Below are 22,518 nucleotides of genomic sequence, written 5' to 3'. Positions count from 1 at the left end.
GGGCCCACTGTGTTGGGAGCCCTCCACTTCGCAGTGGTGTCCCTGCCGGCTGCTGTTTTTTTCCTCGCGGGTGCTCCCGCGGTGAGGCGACGCAGGCAGCCCGGCCCTGAGGCTTTCGCTCTCTGCTGGAGCGGGACGAGTGGTGGGCGCTTTCTGGGGGGGTCCCCCGGCGGTCGTATCGGGCCACAGACCCCCGGACAAATTCTGGCCGGTCCCGGGCTCTGGACACGCGGCCTGCTGGCCGGGGGAGGCTGCCTTGGTATGCTGGTCTAGTGGCAGCTAGTGGGGGGGGCCTGGTTCCGCGCTCGCATCGGGGTGCGATATTTCCCCACTGTTGTGCTGATCGGTTGGGCTGGAGGCTGGTTTCGCACACTGGGTGGCCTGTCCTGGACTACCTGACCCTGGGCTCCCCCTGTGGGCCCTGGTGCCCTAATCCCCGGCTGATTCGGGCCGGGGGGAGCCGCCTTTGGCTTCTGGTGCAGAATTGGCATGGTTGGGATTTCTTTGAGGCCGTCTGCCACTGCACTGGAGGGGGACATTTGCGGGCTGCGCAGACGGAAGTTGCTGTAGATCGGCTGATGGCGATGGAGGCGTGATCGACATTCTGGCTGGTCCTTAACACTTAGTGAAGCCTATTATGTATATTGTGGGCCTCTGGAACTTACCTGGCTGTTTGCTTGGATTGTTGGGCCCCTGACACTTGGAGGTCTGCTGGTGGCTGGCTTTTTGGTGCTGTACGATATGGGCAAGGCGGAGCAGCGACAGGCGAAGCACTCTTTTGATGGTGGTAGGTGGAAGGGGGGCACCCCCGGGCCATCATCTGGCGAGGTACAGATGGAGGAGGGGGCTCGGATGCTTCGGTTCGGTCCATGTTTTTGGATCTCAAGAGCAGCCTGGCAGGCATTGACGCCAAGCTGGATCATTTGACAGAACAGATGGATCGCGTCCGGGCCCGAGTGGACGAGCATGATGCTCGTTTTGAGCAACTTGAGTCGCGCACTTGGGAGTTGGAAGACCAGGGCCATGGGGGGGAGAGAAAGACTGTTACAGATGGAGCGGGTGTTGGAGGTGATCAGGAATAAGAAGGAGGATTTGGAGGCGCAATCCAGGCGGAACAATGTCAGAATGCTTGGTCTTCCTGAGACTACAGACATGGGCAGAATGGAGGATTTTATGAAGAAGTTGCTTGCGGAGTTGTTCCCTGGCGAGCTCTCCCGCATGCTGGTAGTGGAGAGGGCTCATCGATAGCTGGTTCCTCGGCCTTCCTCTGGGACCCCGCCACGTCCTGTTATTTTCAGCCTCCTTAACTATCGCGACCGTGACAATGTGCTGCGACTGGCCCGGGAGCGCTGCCCAGTGTTATATGGTAACACGGAGTTATCTTTTTTCCCTGATTATACCCCGACTGTGCAGGCGGCTCGTAAGGCCTTTTTGCCAGTGAAGCGCTCCTTGAGTTTGACGGCGGCGCGTTTTTCACTCATATACCCGGCGAAGCTTAGGCTTCAGCATGGTGGCACGCTACATTTCGTCACGGACCCGAAACTGGCGGCCAAGTTTGTTAAAACGCTACCACAGCACTCTGTGACTGATGGAGCTGAAGCTGCTGGCCAGGAGCGGTCGGCCCTCAGTGATAGTGATTGACTGCCTCTATGCTGTGGCGCTGCTGGAACTTGGCTCCTGCTTGGAGTGCTTGGTGTATTGGACTTATAATACTTTCTTTAGCCGCTATGTCTGCGTCTTCGTTTGTTTGTTTCTGCCCTTCGTCCTCTCCGGTCTGTCTGCATGCGGACGGTCTGTCTGGCTAGCTCACGACCCTTGGATGAGTCCCTTAACAATGTTGTGGGCCCCAGTATGTTCTTTTTGGGGGTTGGGTGGGGTGGTTCTGGCTTTGACCCAGTTGGGAGGTCGGCGTGGGTGGGGGGGGTGAGTGCTTTGGTTGGGTGTTTCGTTGTTGTGTGGAGATATGGTTCTAATCTCCCTGGATTGGGAGGGTTTGGCAGGCGGGTAGCGAGTGGCGTGCTGGTGGGGCAGAGAGAGTGGTTGCTGGTTTATGGTAAGGACTGATGGCGACAGTTAACTGTCTTACATGGAATGTGCGTGGCTTGAATGATCAGCGCAAGATGCGACTAATGTCTGCTTATCTTCAGCGTCACCATGTCGATATATGTATGCTTCAGGAGACACATTTGGATGGCTCCATGATGCACCGGTTGCAGGCTGGGTGGATTGGTGAATGTCATGGAGCAGGTTTTTCGCGATACGCTAGAGGAGTGGCGATTCTTATTCGTAAGGGGCTGCAGTGGCGCACTCATCGTGTGATAGTGGACCTGGAGGGGCGCTATGTGTTGTTGAATGGCACCCTGTTAGATCGGCCTTGTCGGTTGGTGTCAGTGTATGGCCCGAATGTTGATGAACCTGGGTTTTTCTGTGAGGTAACGCCTGGTTGACTCGCTGGCACATGGGACTATTATCGGGGGGGGATTCAATGTTGTTCTGGATACTGAGCGGGATCGGGAGAGTGCGTCCAGGCCTCGGCATTCTGCTGCTGCTGTTGCGTTAAAGACTGTCATGTGTGATGGTGCCCTGGTTCATTTATGGAGAGTGAAGCATGGCGATAAGAGAGAGGGCACGTGCGCTAATTATGTTCATAGCAGCTGGTCGCGCTTGGATCGATGGTTGGGCACTCGAGATGTGGACGCAGTCGGTAGAACATCTGGCTTGGATCCTCTCGGACCACTCTCCGGTCCTGCTGCGGCTTTCCATAGCTGAAGCCTCGAGTGCCGCGTTTGCATGGCGTCTGCCACGGGGAGCACTTCGAGATGAGGTATTTCAAGAAGAGATTTGAGAGGCCATTGTGAATTTCTTTGCTGAGAGTCGTGGGTCGGTAGATTCGGCAGGAACACTCTGTGAGGCCTTTAAAGTGGTCATTCGGGGAGATTGTCTGGCCAAGCAGCATGGGGTGCTTCGTGCGCTGCAGAGGGAACTTGCCGAGCTGGAGGGGCTTATATCGGAGCTGGAGGCGCAATTGGTGGCGGGTTGGGCGAGCGAGACGGTGTCGGCCCTGCGGGAGGCGATTTCTAGATATGAGGAAGCCGCTCAGCGGGAAGTCTGCTTTCTGGGTAAATATGCTAGGGACCGGCGTTAAGGGGAGGGGGACAGGGCGGGCCGGACACTGGCGAATCTGCTGCGCAAGCCTTGGGCGAGTGGGTATGTGACTGGAATCGATGGGCAGGGAGGTGAGAGATTATTGGGTACTGAAGGTGTAATGCAGGTTTTTGCACAATATTTTGAGGATCTATATTTTGCCCCTTCTGAGAAGAACCTTGATGTGGCGCAGGCTTACTTCTCTGAGATTAGTTTACTTTGGTTCGAGGAGGCTCATAGGGCCTATTTTGACTAGCCTTTTTCAGTGGAGGAGGTCAAGGCAGTTATCAGTTGGCTGCCTGGCGAGAAGGCCCTGGGAATGGACGGGTTAACTCCTTCCTTTTATAAGGAGTACGCTGATGTTCTAGCTCCTCATATGCTGGAGGTTTATGCTGAGGCTCTGGAGACAGGATCCCTCCCTGCGTCCCTGAGGGAAGCGCTGATTGTTACGATCCTGAACCCTGGCAAGGATCCGTACAGTTGTGATTCGTACCGCCCATTGTCCATGATTAACGTGGACAATAAAATACTCGCTAAGCTATTGGCGCTGCGTCTGCAGCCCCTGATGTTGTGCTTGGTGCTTCCGGACCAGTCGGGCTTCGTGCCGGGGCGGTCGACGATGCATAATCTCCGTACCTTTTTTGCGGTTTTGGGCGGTATTTCAGGAGATGACGAGGCGGTTGCTGTGTTTCTGGACGCGACTAAGGCGTTTGATTCTTTGGCCTGGCCATATTTGTTCACGCTCTTGGGCAGGGTGGGCATGAGTGCCTGGTTTTTCAAATTAATTTGCTTGCTGTATTCGGGTCCATTTGCGCGGTTGAGGCTGAATGGTTGCATTTCGGAACCCTTCCCTGTGGCCCGGGGTACTCATCAGGGATGCCCTTTGTCCCCGCTTCTTTTCGCAATCGCCATGGAACCATTGGCGGCCTATCTGCGGCAGCATCACAACCATAGGGGTCTGCAATTCCGGAAGCGGCCGATTCTGATCTTGCTGTATGCGGATGATATTGCGTTATATGTAGGGGAGCCGGGTGAGAATATGGATGTTCTGTTGACTGAGGTCGTTAGATTTTGCTGCTTCTCAGGCATCATGATGAACTGGTCTAAGTCGGTGGTGCTTTCTCTTACTAGTGGGACTGCGCGCTGCTCGTCGCGGTTTCCGGTCGAGTGGGTGGAGGGCCCAGTCTGTTATTTGGGAGTGTGGCTTAGCTGTGATGTAGAAACTCTGTGGCTTGCCAATTATGGTAGATTGATGTCTTGGCTGGAGGATAGACTAGAGGTGTGGCGCACGCTACCACTTTCGCTCATTGGATGCATTGGCATCGCTAAAATGGTTGTTTTGTCAAAGTTCTTATACCTCTTTGTTAAACTACCGCTGGTGCTTACTGTGAATTTTCTTCGGAGGCTTAGATCCACTTTGGTTCGACTGGTGTGGGCAGGCGGGCAGCCTAGGATTGCGTGGGAGAAGTTGACGCTGCCGTTCGAGATGGGAGGCCTTGCTGCCCCGGATCTGGAGCTTTATTATTATTGCGCGCAGGCTCACTTTTCGTATTTCTGGATTCATCCTATAAGGTATCTGCCCCACGTTGCGCCTGAGAGTGATTCGGTCTGGCTGGATCGACTGCCAAGAGTTCTTGGCTGTTTGTCTCGGACCCATGCGAGAGGGATAGACTCTGTGGCGTGTACTTCCAGGGCCTGGGCGGCGTTGGGGCGTAGCTCTGGGACGGGACTGCTTTTCGCCCCAGCGATGCCTGTGTTGGATGTGGCGGATGAGCGGATGTCTCGCGACGCTCGCCTGCGTGAATTCCTTGAGGCATCTGAGTTGTCCTCACTGGGGGCTTGGTTTGTGAATGACTGTTTGCTTGCACCGGAGGAGGCACTGCGGGCGGGTGCTGACAACCTGTAACATAGACTATATTTGCTGCGGGTTTACGCAGTGCTTTGTGCGCGGTATCCTGGTCTCCCGGCCGTGCCTGAGACTTGTCGAGCACTGGAGTTGTTGTGGCGGGCGCAGTCTCCGCGGAGGCTTATTACTCAATTGTATGGGTGCATGCAGGAGCAGCGGGGGACGGTGGCGGTGGCTGCTAAGGCTAAATGGGAGCTGGATGTGGGAGAGGTGCTTACCGAGGTCATGTGGAAGAGTTGTGCGCATATGCGAATGCTGTCTCCCAACTACAGGCTGCGCTTCATCCACTTTAAGTTTCTGCACCGGCTATATTAAACCCCTCACACCTTATGTGCTATGGGTCTGCGGGCTGATGCTCGCTTTGAACGCTGTCAGGCTCCAGACGCAGATTTTTTTTCATCTTTCATGGAACTGTGCTGCGGTGCGTGCCTTTTGGGAGTATGTGATGCATGATATTGCTGGAATGACAGGCTTGGTTGTGTCTCTCGCCTGTGATGGTGCTACTTGGGTTGCAGGAGGGGGTGCCACCGGCATGGAGGCGTCTAGTGGGCATACTGCTTCTTCTGGCAAAGAGAAGGGTGATGATGTGCTGGGGGTGGGGCAGGGCGCCGCGTGAGCTGATTGGCTGCGTGATGCTGCGTTCTGTCAGGAACAGTTGGCAATCTTCTGGGAGCTGGCCCCTGCAAATTCTCATCCTAGGGATATCTGGGCGCCCTTCTGCGCTTTTCTGGACTCTGGGCTGAATGTGATGCGATGATGCTTCCTGTGTCACGCTACTTTCTGACACAGTTTGACTTGGTTGGGATATACTGTGCGCCATGTATGATACGTCTGATAGTGGTCCCTGCTGTTTGTGCTTGCTCTGCCGCCCTTACCTTGTTGATTGGGTTGAGTTCGGTGTGTTTCTGCCCTTGTGACTGTTTGTGGATTAAATTTTTGTGGTGCGCCTCTTGTGGCTGTGTTTCTGAATGACTGTGGGGCTGCTGGTCTCTGCTAAGCTGGCTTTGTTGAGATTTTCAACCATTGCATTTTGCCTCTGGTGATTACTTGCAAGATTTTTGTGCACTACTGTATCCTCTTTACTTGATGTACAGTCTACAGGGCGGTTGTTTGTGTTGTTTTGTAAAATTGCATAAATAAATAAATTTAATAAAAGAATACCAGTCTGACTCCTAGTGCTAGGCTGACCAGTTTCTGCCAACCTACCAGTTGCCACAACCAGACGAGTTTCTGGCCACATGGGGAGAGTGCCTTTGTCACTCTGTGGCCAAGAACAAACCCTGTACTGGGTGGAGGTGCTTCTCACCTCCCCCTGCAGGAACTGTAACACCTGGTGGTGAGCCTCAAAGGCACATGCTTTTTGTTACAGCACCCCAGGGCATCCCAGCTAGTGGAGATGCCCGCCCCTCCGGCCACTGCCCCCACTTTTGGCAGCAAGGCTGGAGGAGATAATGAGAAAAACAAGGAGGAGTCACCCACCAGTCAGGACAGCCCCTAAGGTGTCCTGAGCTGAGGCGACCCCTGCCTTTAGAAATCCTCCATCTTGAGCTTGGAAGATTCCCTCAATAGGATTAGTGATGTCCCCCCCCCCCCCCTCAGGGAGGAGGCACAAAGAGGGTGTAGTCACCCTCCAGGACAGTAGCCATTGTCTACTGCCCCCCTGACTTAAACACACCCCTAAACTTAGTATTTAGGCGCGACCCAGAACCCAGGAAATCAGATTCCTGCAACCCACACAAAGAAGGACGACTGCTGACCCTGAAAGCCCTGCAGAGACGACGGAGACGACAACTGACTTGGCCCCAGTCCTACCGGCCTGTCTCCAGACTCCCAAGAACATGCACAGCGACGCATCCAACAGGGACCAGTGACCTCCGAAGCCTCAGAGGACTGCCCTGAACCAAAGGACCAAGAAACTCCAGAGAACAGCGGCACTGTTCACCTACAGCAAACGTTTTGCAACTTTCATAGAACTTACTCTACCCACCGGAAGTGTGAGACTTCTCCCGACGCCCCCGGCTTGGGCTCCAGAGAACCAACTCTGCAGAGAGGACTTCCAGGCGACTGCGACCTCGTGAGTAACCTGAGACGACCCCCCGGCAGTCCCACAGTGACACCTGCAGAGAGGATCCAAAGGCTCCCCCTGACCGCGACTTCCTGGAACAAAGAACCCGACGCCTGGACAAAGCACTGCACCTGCAACCCCCAGGACCGGAAGGAACCAACCTCCAGTGCACGAGTGACCATCAGGTGACCCTCTGCCTAGCCCAGTTGGTGGCTGGCCCGAGAAGCCCCCCTGTGCCCTGCCTGCATTACCTAAGTGACTCCCGGGTCCCTCGATTGCTTTGAATAGCAAACCCGATGCCAACTTTGCACACTGTACCCAGCCGCCCCTGTGCCGCTGAGGATGTTTTGTGTGCCTGTTTGTGCCTCCCCCAGTGCTCTACAAAACCCCGCTGGTCTGCCCTCCGAAGACGCAGGTACTTACCTGTTGGCAGACTGGAACCTGAGCACCTCTGTTCTCCATAGGCGCCTATGTGTTTTGGGCCCTCCTTTGACCTCTGCACCTGACTGGCCCTGTGTTGCTGGTGCGGTGACTTTGGGGTTGCCTTGAACCCCCAACTGTGGACTGCCTATGCCCAGGAAACTGAACTTGTAAGTGCCTTACTTACCTCAGAAACTTAACCATACTTACCTCCCCCAGGAACTGTTGATTTTTGCACTGTGTCCACTTTTAAAATAGCTCATTGTCATTTAAACCTATACTGTGTGTACTACTGCTCTAATTCAAAGTTCCTTACTTACCTGTGTGGAGTACCTTGCATTTTATGTATTTACTTCAAATCTTTAATCTTGTGGTCCTATATACTATTGGCCTGGAGTTAAGTCTTTGAGTATGTGTTCCTCATTTATTGCCTGTGTGTGTACAACAAATGCTTAACACTACCCTGATAAGCCTACTGCTCGACCACACTACCACAAAATAAAGCATTAGAATGATCTAATTTTGCCACTATCAACGTCTAAGGGGAACCCTTGGACTCTGTGCACACTATCTCTCTCTTTGAGATGGTATATACAGAGCCACCTTCCTACAGTTCCCTCGCTTGCTTTTTGCATTACACGATCATCACTACGGAATGCTTCTTGCTCCACTACACATACACACACTTGATGCGCAAAAAACAATTTGAAGACAGTGCCTACAGACATGTGCATTACTTAGCAGAGAAGAAGTCACAGGACTTTGTGACTCAAAAGAATTATTTGAAGAAAAACAAGGTGTGAACGTCCAGATCCAAAGCTAGGAGTATGCAGAGCAGGGAAATCTACAACAATATATGCAGTGAATAGATGCTTTTAGGATAAGTAACATAAACCCTCTGGTAGAGACTCTTATCTAACTGCAGATTCCTCACGACCCACCCTCCTCCCCATTCTGTGGAATGGACGCATGCAGTTCATTAGTGAGTTCTCAATCTGGACACTGGTATATTCTAATTTAGGTGAGCTCCAATTCTGACAGTGCAGACTGATATTAGAAAGAAGCTGATGTTAGCATGTGGAAATGGCACATGTATAGTGGCCCTGACGTCACATTCAGGGCAAGAAAGACCCGACGTGAAGCCGCATAACACCTCCTAATGTCACATGAGGGAAGTTGTATCAAAATTCTTCAGATCCATTTTGGCACTGGGAGAAATTCACAAGGTGAGAAATCTGCGATTTAATAGAGTCTCAACCAGAAAAGGCGTTGCCAAAAATAAATAACTTGTTCATGGATTACAATATAGGAGAACTGACATTGAACAACCAAATCTTAAAAAAAAAAAAAAAAAAGTTTAAACTTTTTTTTGCAAAATTGAGACTTTGTTTTTTGTTGCTCTTTTCATGCAGCATATGGACTTTCCTCTTCCTTGTCCTCTATCAATGTTTGAGATGTTGGTAGTTCCGGAGCAGGAGTATCCTTTGGTTTGCGTTAGCGTCAGTAGAGGCACAGATTTCAACCAGGTGGTGCGGTTTGAGACGGTTAACCCAAATTCTACTTCCTCGTGGTTCACAGAAACAGGTTTGTGTGGTATTTTCCTTTTTGATTTTGAAAACTTTATACATTAGATCTATCACTTCTTCCTAGATTATTGTATTTTTCAGAACATAGCAAAATAACATTTTAGGGTTTTTGTATAGTAAATTATATTATTATTTTTTGCTGTCATAATTGTTCTTTCTGATGGTACATCTGACCACAGATTCCTTGCCTTAGAATAGTCCCTGTGCGCCCGACTGGACCCAGCAATGGCACAGCGTGCCATTAGGTGGCACCGCATGACTCTGTCTTGGCTCCTCTTAAAGCTGCATCTGTGTTCCTTTCTTTCCATACCTTCGGACGCAGATCCAGCACTCTGCTCTCAATTTATTTTGTCTTCTGACAACTCCAAAACTAAATCCAGTGTGCTAGCAAACAACATTCTCTTCTACATGACGGGTATAGAAAGCAGACGTTTTTCACGGACCTGAATGAGGTGGGTCTCTGGTGTTTGGGCTCGGGATACGACTCTGAATTTTGCGACAAATGTGCCTTCATGCACTCAGAGGCGATTGGGACAGAAAAACAAAGCTGTACATCTCTGAATATAAGAATTAGCCGCAGCTCTCAATTAAATACCATTCCTCCTTGTAGGCATGGGCTCAATCTTGCTCCATGGAGAAGTCAACTTTGTGGTTGAAGCCATTCGGTAAGTCACTCAGTCAAAAATACTTTATTCGATTCAGCAGAACAATAAAAATCATAACAGTAAAATAATTATACATAAAATAAATTAATAGTGTAAATATTAAGTTAAAAACGAATAATTCAAAAATACTGATAAAGTTTACAAATTCAGATAGAGCTAAGTATAACATTTAGCACAGCATAAACTGTTGCTCCACAGCCCAAATCATGCAATTATGAAAATGCTGTTAAACTTGATCTAATACCTGAAGCCAGAAGCACAGGGTGAAGAATCATTCTCATTGGTACACTATACAGGTTACAGAAAATAAAGTGCAGTGTTTGGGGAGTAAAACCGCCACAAGTACCCAGCAAACGTTTTTTAAACCAGGTAACTTGGGTAGGAAATGAGACTAAAAAATTTATAGACTTCAAGCGAAATCTGGTCAATAAAAATCTATGCCGCTCTGAGGAGACAATTGAAAGATACAGCATAGGATAAAGTGGCTGCAACGGCAAACTCATAAGTTCCCCAGATACCTCCCTACTCAAGTTCAGTTCAGAAATATGGCACCAATATAACTCCTTAGTTCTGTCTATTGTCGCAGCTGGAGTAGAGTTGGGAGCATTAAAAAGTTCCCCAATTCCTAGGCTACAAAATAAAGTGCTGACATAACTAAGCCAAGGAATATCCATAGCCCGGGGCAGTGACAAACAATCTGTGATCATTGCTCTACAAAACTGAACTTCAGGATTCGGTAAGTCCAAATGCAAACCCCACCTAATGCGTTGCACAAATCGCATCACTGTTTAAGGGTTGCAGAAGGTTCTGGTCCAGCAGTCCCATGTTGTTGCATTGATCTCACCAATAAGGGGTTGGTAATGCCTTCTGGACATCGCAAAGAAAGCAATAACCCACTGGTTCTAGGATTGTTGGGGAGTGAGGTTGTATGAAAACCACCCCCCTTGAATGACAGACCGTAACTGTTATAGTGTTGTTGTGAACTACCTGCCAGTTACCTTGCATGTGTGTACGCTGTGTGAGAAATAAATCAGTGTGTTTTATTTCTTGCTCTGAAATATTCATTCACCATTTGTTGTTTTAGTATAATACAATAGGAAATGTAAAATATTTGGGTGAAGAGAGCTCATTTGAAAAGATTCTGTTGATCATTTTGACCTTTCAGCTTTCATGGGGTCTGCACTGTGCTTCTGATTTACATGGTCCTAAGGTTCAGTTTCATATAGTTATTACCACGAGGATCTGAGATAAAGTGTTATTCTGAACACATACTGGGTCAGTCACAATTAATGTGCACTACTGGGCTTTCTGTGTCTGCTTTTGTAAGTTTGGGTCAACTCTATTCGTAGATCCAGACACGCATTAGATTTTTCTTTTTAACATGAGTTGGTAAGGTATCATGACTGTGAATGCTCAAATGAAATATTGGACATTCCTTATTAAAATTTTGCAAGAACACCAAGATGTTATGCAGGGGAAAGTGTCTTTGGATTTGTGGTTGATGCGAAAAAAGTAATCCCTAATTCTTGTTGGTCTAAAGCTTTGGAGTTCTGCGAGCCCTTTACTGAGGAATGGTTTAGCCTTAACACAGCAGATGTTCCATAACTGTGTTCTACACAGCCTCCTTTTGCATGGACCTTATTTCATCCTCCTCTGATTCAGAGGGAATTTCAGAAGCTGCAAGAATGTTCTGATAGAGACTTCCATTTGCAAATTCCTCACCTTAAAATATTCCCCAGGCATCAGACTGGATCCTGAAAATCATGAGCAATACCTCTGTGTGCCGTTAGATGGCACTGTTGGCTCTGCATAATTGTTTTTCGCCCCAAATGTAACGTGCATGGTGCACTGAATTCAGTTCCTTCATTTCAATGCCATCAGCGTGGATACGGAAAGGAATTTGGTCAATTTTTGACTACCTTTTTGTTGACCCTTTTTTAAGCTTATTCTCCCAGTGTGCTAGGTACATGTCCCCAGTACACCTACGGGTTTTAAACCTTGTGTAGATTGCCACAGGCAGATGTCTCTGTCTGATCCCCACTTAGTCTGCCTTTGGTACCTGGGGATGGACCAGGACTCCAGGGCCTGTGCCGACTGTCGGTCAATGCACCCGAGGGCAATCCTCAAAGGAAGCGATAAAGCTCCTGGTGGTATGGCACAAAAAAGCCCCATGTTGTTTCCGGTCCTGATCCCGGGGGAGGTCTTGGGCAAGGTCACAGTGCCGGTCTCGCAAGCAGTCGTCAACAAAGTCGTTGAAGTCTGGTAAATCCAGTAAGCACTAAGAGAAGAAGTTGAAGCGTTCTTTAGCTTCCCCTAGCAGGTCCCGTGCTTCTAGGCCCTTCTCCCTTGCTCCATCTGCAGAGCTGGTAGCCGGTCTTCTCTGCGCCTCTATGAGATCGCAATATCCAGCGAGACCCTTCTGATCTTAAGAAGTTCTATTAGGCTATGCATTCCATCTTCGGGCTACAGACTCCCTGTGGTGGTCCTTCAGTCCTATGGAGCTGAGGTGCCCCACCTGGGTTACTGCTGAAGAGTCTGCCCCCAATACCAGTTGGGCCCTCAGTATCTGTTTCCGCATCCAGCCTCGAACCCCAAGCCATGGTCATGCCTTCTGACGGCACACTGATACCATCTTGTAATGCTAAACTTCATGTCTTGTCTTACGCTGAGACGATGATGCCCTAACACCGTTCGAGAGACCGAGTCCTTCCAAATGTGGGGAGGGGGGTAATGACAATGTCTGTTGTGAGGCAATAAGGTGTATTATATGGTGTGGTTGTGAGACCTTCCTGTGTAATACACTTCCAACCCGACTTAGGACCAGTCAGGTTTCTTTTGTCAAACTAACTCAATCCTGGGTAAATGTGGCTTTGAGCAGTCAGGCTTCAACAAAGTAATACGTGTAAACCATTTAGCCACCACTAAAACAACTGAAGAAGAAAGAAACACAAGTCTTGAGAAACTAGACACCAATTGATTTAAGAGACTGTTTTTATAAATTTATTGACACCAAAATGAAGATAAACCATAGGGTTCCAGAGATATAGGTTTTTAAAGAAACAATAAATCAAGACTTTTGAAAGAATTTGACACTTAGAAACGTTTTCTTCAAAACATTATGACTACTTTGGGTGGGCAGCTCCAGTAGAAAGCCAGTCAGGGGGGCCTCCAGAGTCAAATGGAACAGATACCTTCGGAAGAAAAGCATTTTCCAGTCCAGATTCAGTCTTAGTGACCAGTTATCATTAATTTCTTTGAAGTGGTCCTAATGCAAGGTATACAGGATTCTGAAGATACTCAAGGAGGCTGAAGATGCTGTGCGATTGACAGGGGATTTTTTGGGGTTACTTCTCAACCAGATTGGTCTTTTTGCAGTTGCCGGACCCACCTTCCTCAAAGGAAGAAAAAAACCTGTTTCCCCCAAGAGCATTCATTATACCCCAATGGGACCTCAATCTGGTCTTAACATTTATGTGCACACCCTTTGAGACACTGTACAACTGTCCAGTACGGTAACTTACCCTGAAAATTGTTTTTCTGGCACCCATATCATCAGCCAGGAAGGTCAGCGAGCTGCAAGCACTCTGTCCATCCTCCTTACACAACTTCTACCTAGACAAACTGGTCCAGAGAACCTGTGCGTCCTTCCTTCTGAAGGTGGTGACTTCCTTCCACGCAGGCCAATGCATCACCTTACCTACATTATTTGCCCTGCCTCACCCTTCTAAAGAAGAGCGGATACAACACGGTCTGGACCCAAAGAGAGTATTATTGTTCTACATTGATCGTACTAGAGAATTCCGGGTGGACAATCGGCTATTCATTGGGTAAGAAAGGAAAGGCTGTGCAGAAACAGATTGTCGCAAGATGGAAAGTGCTCTGCATAGAAATCTGCTATTGTCCTAAATACAATCCCTCTGAGGGTTTACGTGTTCACTCCACCAGAACCAAGGCTGCGACCACTGTGTTAGCTTTCAAAGTCCCTGTTCTGGACATCAGTTAGGCAGCATTGTGGGCATCGTCACACGTGCACCAAGCACTATTGCTTGGGCATCAGGTCTGTCATGATGGGCACATTGCCTGTTTGGTCCTGCAGGACTTCTTGGTCCAATTCATTCTCACACTCCAGGGAGGTAATACTTGGGGTCTATTCAAAGGTGTAGGAATCTGCGGCTAGAAGTCTCTATCAGACGAAGAAGTTACTTACCTTCGATAAAGCTTTATCTGGTAGAAACTCTTTCTAGCCCCATATTCCTTACTGACCCTCCCATCCTCTGCTCTGCGAATGGATTTCTCTACATATGGTAACCCCTGCTGGTTAGTCCATCAGCATTCTGATATGGCTCTGTGCTTCTGTCAGAAACTGATGTCACCGTGCTGGGGTGACATCCATACATGCACCACGCTCGTCCCTTTTGTCATGGACGCCAATAAGGAGCCAAACAACGCCCCCTATTGGCACTCTGAGGTACTGCTCGAAATTTTCCAGATTCAGTCGGACATCTGGGGAGTATTCTAAGGTAAGCAATCTGCAGCTATATAGTCTCTACCAGATAAGGTGTTACTGAAGGTAAGTAACTTTTTTTTTAATCCTCAGTCATGAATTATTGTGAGACTGACTCTGAGGCTACTGGGACTAATAACCTCCTGCATTCTGCTGGTGATAAAGCATTAGGGGAATCTCTCTGATCTGGTCAACCTTTCGGAGGAGTCTACAAAAGATCAACAGGAATGGTTGCTGAACCTCGATTGGGTCAGTGTTAGAGTCCTCTCCCTCACCCAGACATGACATTGGTGACCGATGCATCACTTCTGCGATGGGGTGGCCACCACACAGAGATGGATATCAAAGGAATCTGGTCTTGGGTGGAGACATTGCTCTACATCAGTCTTTTGGAGCTGAGGACGATCCATGTACTGTTGAAAGGCTTCCCCCCCCATCCATCAAGGGAAGGCTGGTTCAGGTGCTTGTAGGAAACTACCCTTTTTTGACATGGGTAACCCCATTTTTTGCCTGCTATCAGTGTGCTTAGACTGTTTTCACTGGGATCCTGCTAACCAGGACCCTAGTGGTTGTGCTATCTCCCTCCAACCTTTGGTTACCTAGGACCTTTGTGCACACCATAATTGGCATACTGGTATGCCACTCATGGGAGCCCATGCAAAATGTGTCTGCAGGCCTGCCGTTTTAGCCTGCTTAAAAAGTTGCATGCACCCTTTCATCACATGTCTAGGAAATTGGCTCTGTATATACTATTTCAAAGTAAGAAATAGTTTGCACAGAGTCCAAGGGTTCCCTTTAGAGGTAAGATAGTGGCACAAAAAGATAATTCTAATGCTCTATTTTGTGGTAGTGTGGTCGAGCAGTAGGCTTATCAGAGGGTAGTGTTAAGCATTTGTTGTTCACACACAGGCAATAAATGAGGAACACACACTCAAAGACTGATTCCAGGCCAATAAGTTTTTATATAGAAAAATATATTTTCTTAGTTTATTTTAAGAACCACAGTTTCAAGATTTACAAGTAATACTTCGAATGAAAGGTATTTCACTCAGGTATTCTAGGAACTTTGAATAATCACAATAGCATGTACAGTTTTGAAAGAAATGGCAATAAGCTATTTTAAAAGTGGACACAGTACAAAAATCAACAGTTCCTGGGGTAGGTAAGTAAATGTTAAGTTCACAGGTAAGTAAAACACTTACAGGGTTCAAAGGTCGGTCCAAGGTAGCCCACCGTTGGGGGTTCAAAGCAACCCCAAAGTTACCACACCAGCAGCTCAGGGCCGGTCAGGTGCAAAGGTCAAAGAGGTGTCCAAAACACATAGGCTTCAATGGAAACAGGGGTGCCCCGGTTCCAGTCTGCCAGCATGTAAATACCCGCGTCCTCGGAAGGCAGACCAGGGGGGTTTTGTAGGGTACCGGGGGGGGGGGGACACAAGCAGGCACAGAAAGTACACCCTCAGCGGCACAGGGGCGGCCGGGTGCAGAATGCAAACAGGCGTCGGGTTTTGTGTAGAAAACAATGGGGAGACCCGGGGGTCTCTTCAACAATGCAGGAATGCACAGGTGGGGCTCCTCGGGGTAGCCACCACTTGGGCTAGGCAGAGGGTCGCCTGGGGGTCACTCCTGCACTGGAGTTCGGTTCCTTTAGGTCCTGGGGGCTGCGGGTGCAGTGTTGTTTCCAGGCGTCGGGTCCCTTGTTACAGGAAGTCGCGGTCAGGGGTGCCTCTGGATTTCCTCTGCAGGCATCGCTGTGGGGGCTCAGGGGGGTAAACTCTGGCTACTTTTTCTGCCCACCAGCACACACAAGCTGTGAAGCAGTGTGCATGTGCTGAGTGAGGGGCTTGCAGTCGCCGGGGAGTCCTCCCTGTAGTGTTAGTTTTCCGCAGGTTGAGCCGGGGGTGTCGAGTGCAGAGTGTAAACGTGAAGTCTTTAAAGTTGCTTCTTTGTTGCAGAAAGTTGCAGTTTGTTGAACAGGGCCGCTGTTCTCAGGAGCTTCTTGGTCCTTTGGATGAAGGGCAGTCCTCTGAGGCTTCAGAGGTCGCTGGTCCCTGTTGGATGCGTCGCTGTTGCAGTTTTTCGTCGAAGTAGAGAGACAGGCCGGTGGGGCTAGGGCCAAATCAGTTGTCGTCTCCGTCTTCACTGCAGGGCTTCAGGTCAGCAGTCCTTCTTCTTTAGGTTGCAGGAATCTCTCTTTCTCGGTTCTGGGGGCCCCTAAATACTGAATTTAGGGGTGTGTTTAGGTCTGGGAGGGCAATAGCCAATGGCTACAGGCCTTGTGGCTAAACCCTCTTTGTGCCTCCTCGCTGTGGGGAGGGGGGCACATCCCTAATCCTATTGGGGGAATCCTCCATCCACAAGATGGAGGACTTCTAAAAGTAAGAGTCACCTCAGCTCAGGACACCTTAGGGGCTGTCCTGACTGGTGGGTGACTCCTCCTTGTTTTTCTAATTATCTCCTCCAGCCTTGCTGCCAAAAGTGGGGGCAGTGGCCGGAGGGGCGGGCATCTCCACTAGCTGGGATGCCCTGTGGCGCTGTAACAAAGGGGATGAGCCTTTGAGGCTCACCGCCAGGTGTTACAGTTCCTGCAGGGGGAGGTGAGAAGCACCTCCACCCAGTACAGGCTTTGTTCCTGGCCACAGAGTGACAAAGGCACTCTTCCCCATGTGGTCAGCAACATGTCTGGTGTGTGGCAGTCTGGCAAAAACTAGTCAGCCCACACTGGAAGTCGGGTATGTTTTCAGGGTGGGTGTATTTTACAATAAATTGTTCACTGGCATCAGTGTGCATTTATTGTGCTGAGAAGTTTGATACCAAACTTACCAGTTTTCAGTGTAGCCATTATGGAACTGTGGAGTTCGTGTTTGACAAACTCCCAGACCATATACTCTTATGGCTACCCTGCACTTACAATGTCTGAGGTTTTGCTTAGACACTGTAGGGGCATAGTGCTAATGCATTTATGCCCTCACTTGTGGTATAGTGCACCCTGCCTTAGGGCTGTAAGTCTTGCTAGAGGGGTGACTTACCTATGCCACAGGCAGTGTGAGGTTAGCATGGCACTCTGAGGGGAGTGCCATGTCAACTTAGTCTTTTTCTGCCCACCAGCACACACAAGCTGTGAAGCAGTGTGCATGTGCTGAGTGAGGGGTCCCTAGGGTGGCATAAGACATGCTGCAGCCCTTAGAGACCTTCTCTGGCATCAGGGCCCTTGCTACCAGGGGTACCAGTTACAAGGGACTTAGCTGGGTGCCAGGGTTGTGCCAATTGTGGAGACAAAAGTACAGTTTAGGGAAAGAACACTGGTGCTGGGGCCTGGTTAGCAGGGTCCCAGCACACTTTCAAGTGATAACTTAGCATCAGCAAAGGCAAAATGTCAGGGCGTAACCATGCTAAGGAGGCATTTCCTTACAACAGGTCACTACACCAGGTCAATGTAAGACACCCTTATAGTAGGCCCTTCAAGCCTAAAAGTCAGGGTGCAGGTCCCTGTGTGTGAGGACACCCCTGCACGAGTAGAGATGCCCCTACAAACCACAGTTCAATTGCACTGCACTTCGTAAATGTGGGGAAGCCATTTTACCCATGTACTGGACACAGGTCACTGCCTATGTCTAGCTACATAATGGTAACTCTGAACCTGAATGTGTTTGGTATCAAACATGTCGGAATCATACCCCAGATCTGTTGCCAGTATTGGTTGCGTGATTCCATGCACTCTGGGGACTCCGTAGAGGACCCCTCAGTGTTGCTCCTATCAGTCTTCCATGGTTTTCCAGGCAGCCCATGCCGCCGCAGCCCTTACATAAACAGATTTGCACCAACTTTGGACCCTGGTCCCTGCTCTGGCACGAAACTGGACACCACCATTACCACTCCAGGGGTAATGCCCAGATCTCCTTTAGGTGGCCACTTGATTCTGCCATCTTGAAACCAAGATATGCAGAGGCCACTGGGAGCTTCTGAGTGGCCAGATCAGGCAGGTGACGTCAGAGACCCCTCCTGATAGGTCGTCACAGTACAAAGTGACCAAACTCTTATTTAGGGCTATTTAGGGACTATCTTGGGGATGGGTTCCCAGATTCAAAGTGCAATAATCTACCAGGACTCCTCTGCATAGTTTACATCTACTTCTGGCCACTGGAACCATAACTGGACACTTCAGGAACCAACCGACAAAACTGCAACTCGCGAGACTACCTCACACCTTGCAACATTGTTTCTCTGGCTGCTTCCAGCAACTGAAACATTTCCCTACCTGTGCATCTTCTGCAGTTGGCAACCATTCAGCCTGCACCAAGAAGCAAAATGGAATCTCCCTCACGGTGAAGTAGTCACTCCCCTGCATCTGCAGGCACCTACAGCAATGACATCTGGCTGCGTGGATCTGCTCTCCTCTGGAACCGCGTGGATCCTGCATCACAGTTGGTAGTCTGGAGTGGTTCCCTTGGTCTTCTCTGCCCGCTGTCCAACTTCGGAGATGGTGAACCCTTACCTCTCCTTGCAGGACATTACCCCTGGGCACTGTGACTCTTACTTCTTCTGCAGGCTGAAAACTCGTCACCCTCATAGGATGCACAGCCAGGGAAATGCTGCAGTTGCTGGAAGGAGCAGGAGAAACAATGTTGCTGAGTGGAGTCATCGCTGGAGTTGCAGATTGTCTGTTCCTGGAGGGTCCATTTGCAGTCCTGGTGGCCAGAAGATGATGTTGATGTAGAGGAGCCCTGCTGGAATCTTGCATGTGGAATCTGAGGACCTACCCAAGAGGGAAACCTAAATTTCCCAAAAAGGGGGATTGGTTGTTAACAAGATAACCACCTATCAGGAGGGGGGTGTGACATCAACTGCCTGACCTGGCCACTGAGGTACTCCCAGGGGCCTCTGTTTACCTTGGATTTAAGCTGGCAGAATCAAGTGGCCACCTGGAGGATCTCTGGGCACCACCCCTGTGGTGGTGAGGGACAGCGGAGTGGTCACTCCCCTTTCCATTGTCTAGTTTCGTTCTAGAGCAGGGACCGGGGATCCCTGGTCTGGTGCAAGCCGGTTTATGCAAGAAGGGCACAAAATGTGCTCTTGAAAGCATACCGGTGGCTTCGGGAGGCTACCCCTCCCAAGCCTTGTAAAACCTATTTCTAAGGGAGAGGGTGTTACCTCCCTCTCACACAAGAAATCCTTTGTTCTGCCTTACTCTGCCTGAGCTGGTCAAGCAGCAGGAGGGCAGAAACCTGTCTGAGGGTGGCAGCAGCATGCGCTGCCCTGAACACCCCAGTAGACTAGTAGGAGCAATGCTGTGGGTCCTCTAAAGATTCCCCATAGTGCATGGAATCATACAACTAATGCTGGCAACAGTATTGGGGGATGATTCCGACATGTTTGATACCAAACATGCCCAGGTTCGGAGTTATCACTATGTAGCAGGGCACAGGTAGTGAACTGTGTCCAGTACATGGGTAAAATGGCTCCCCCGTACTTACGAAACCCAGGGAAAAGGAGCTGGAGCTTGCAGGGGCAACTCTGCTCATGCAGGGGTGCCCTAACACACAGGTACCTGCACCCTGCCGTCTGGGCTAGGACAGCTGCCATAGGGGTGACTTACTTGACCTGGTGCAATGACCTGTAGTGAAAGGGTGAATGCACCTTTTCACACAGGCTACAGTGGCAGGCCTGCAGACACATTTTGCATCATCTCTCATGGATGGCACAACACATGCTGCAGCCCATGGGGAACCCCTGCTGCCCAAATGCCCTCGGTACCTAAGTACCATATACTAGGGACTTATATGGGGCCATCAGTGTGCCAATTGTGGGGTGTGCAAAGTCCTAAGCAACCAAATTTACAGGGAGACAATAGTCACTGTGGTCCTGGTTCGCAGGATCCGAGGGAACACAGTCAAAACACAGACAGCAAGCAAAACTTGGGGGTACCCATGCCAAAAAGAGGGTACCTTCCTACATATGGTTTGGTCCTCCCCTGGGGACCTAAGTATTTTTCACTAATTCTTACCAATGCTTGCTGTTTCTTGTGCCCATTCCTAATTATTACTCTGTAAGTTTGGGGACTGTCTATAAGCCATTTAATGTGTTACTATAATAAAGCACCTTTATTTTTGTAACACTATGTGGTTCCTTCCATGTGTGATAAGTTACTGTGTGACTGTTGTGGTACTCCATAAGCTTTGCATGTCTCCTAGATAAGTCTTGGCTGCTCATCCACAGCTACTTCTAGAGGACCCTGACTTCCTAGACACTATCTTCATTCACTAATAGGGGTTGCCTGGACCTGGTACAAGGTGCCAACACCATTAGTCAGTGGTTCCCAACCTGTGGTACGCAAAGCCTCCTTAGGTGGTCCGCTACTCCTCAGAAAATTAAATAATATTAACAAATTTAATAATATTAACAGATTAGGTCCTTCGCTTTCAGTAATGACTCAGTAGGGGGTCCCTGGATTCCTATTATGATTCAGTGAAGGGCCTTGGGATCCAGTAATGATAAGGTGGGTATCCACGGAAGTCATAAGGGTTGGGAACCACTGTCATAGGTGTCCAACACACACCAGGAAGCTCTACAGTGTTCATCAACAACAACCCCACCACCATTTGGTATTGCAAAAGGGGTTAGTGGGGTAGCAGACCCTATGCCAAGAGGCTGTTTGCCTCTGGGCATGGCTAGAGTGTCAGGACATATTCCTGGTCATGCAGCACTTGGCAGGATCCCTCAGCACCAGGGTGGACAAACTGAACTGTCTGCCTTGTGGTCCACAAATGGGGTCTACACCCGGAAGTCGCATGAAGTCTTTTCCATTAAAGGGGTAACCTTGGCTTGGTCTGTTAGCCATTTCTGAGAACGCACATCAGCCCTCCTGAACGTTGAAAATTCCAAAGCAGCTCTCGCTCTGAGGCACATTCTGTTTAGTTTGGATCTTGGTACTCCTGTATGCCTTTTCATTGATACTACTCTTAGCCCAAGTTTTCTTGACTATCAGGACCCAATCATCCTAGTGGCTCGGGATTGGACACGGAGATCTTGGTCCAGACCTCTTGGGCATGAGCGTCGGTCCTTCGATCAGGCTAACCCTTTAAGAGGATCTCCTGTCACAGCAAGAGGTTAGGATCTTACACCTGTTCACTCTTCACCATCATGAGCCTCAACAATTGAGTGTCTTTGAGCGTCCATCCGAAATCTGAGATGTCATCTTGGCAGCCGTACAGCCTTCAACAAAAACTGTATACACCTACTTTTGTGGCAAGTTTATGGCTTGGTGTTCCGTACATCAAGTTGAGCCAGTTTCTTCCTGTGTGTGGGAGTTGCTGTGTGTACTGTTAGCCTGGAAAAGCCTTTCTTTGAGCACTGTTAAAGGTTAACTTTCTGCCATATCTGCTTTTTTGAGGTTGCTGGATCAGCCCTCCCGCTTTCAAGCCACTGGTTGTGACTCATTTTCTAAAGAGCTTACATTTGTTCCCTCCTATCCCGTTTGGTATTCCCCAGTGGGATCTCAGTTTAGTTCTGACATCTCATGTGTTCCCCATTTGAACCCTGCATAGTGGTCCTCTACGACTTCTTAGTGACCATTGCATCAGCAAGGAGGGTCAGTGAGCTCCAAGCTCTTTAACTTAACCCTGCGTACACCAGCCTTTACCCATGCAAACTGGTTCTTCTGACTCGTGCCTTCTTTCTACCGAAGGTAGTGACTCCCTTCCATGTCAGCCAAAACAGCATGCTACAGCAATTTGTCACTTCAAATCATCCTTCTAAGGAAGAGGAGAGGCTCAGTCTTCAGGATTTAGAAAGAATCCTGTCCTTTTACGTTGATTGCTCCAAAGAACACAGAATGAATATTCAGCTTTATTTGGGTTCGCTGGTGCGAACAAAAGGCAAGGCAGTGCAGAAATGTACCATCTCCTGATGGATTATATTGTGTATTAATATCTGCTAAGAAGCAACTATTTGAGGGCTTGCAGGCCCATTCTAACAGTGATGAGGCTCATACTAATGCATTATCACATGGAGTCAATGTCCTGGACAACTGCCAAGCTGCTAAATCAGGGTCAAGCCACACATTAACAAAACAATACTGCTTGGACAGTCAGGTCCGTCAAGACTGTTTTTGCCCGTTCTGTCCTCCAGGAGTGTTTGATTTGAGCCTGCTCACAAACCCCTCCCCAGAGAGGGATTGCTTTGGTTTCTATTGTAAGGTGAGGAATCTGCAGTTGGAAGTCTCCATTAGAA

The 22,518-nt window shown here is 49.3% G+C and overlaps 1 protein-coding gene across 5 annotated transcripts in view; it reads left to right on the top strand.

The window, feature by feature from the left end:
- The window catches only part of MAP4K3 (mitogen-activated protein kinase kinase kinase kinase 3), a 960,603-nt gene that overhangs the window by 730,101 nt on the left and 207,984 nt on the right, over positions 1-22,518 (top strand). For all 5 annotated transcript variants that reach the window (XM_069235044.1, XM_069235047.1, XM_069235048.1 and 2 more), the window contains one exon: positions 8,948-9,119. In XM_069235044.1, coding sequence (XP_069091145.1) covers positions 8,948-9,119 — 172 coding nt within the window. The remainder of the gene's footprint in view (positions 1-8,947; positions 9,120-22,518) is intronic.

Source organism: Pleurodeles waltl, chromosome 5 (assembly GCF_031143425.1).
Source record: "Pleurodeles waltl isolate 20211129_DDA chromosome 5, aPleWal1.hap1.20221129, whole genome shotgun sequence".
NCBI lineage: Eukaryota > Metazoa > Chordata > Amphibia > Caudata > Salamandridae > Pleurodeles > Pleurodeles waltl.
Note: the sequence above shows the minus strand (reverse complement) of the source record. Positions and strands in the feature narration are given on the sequence as shown.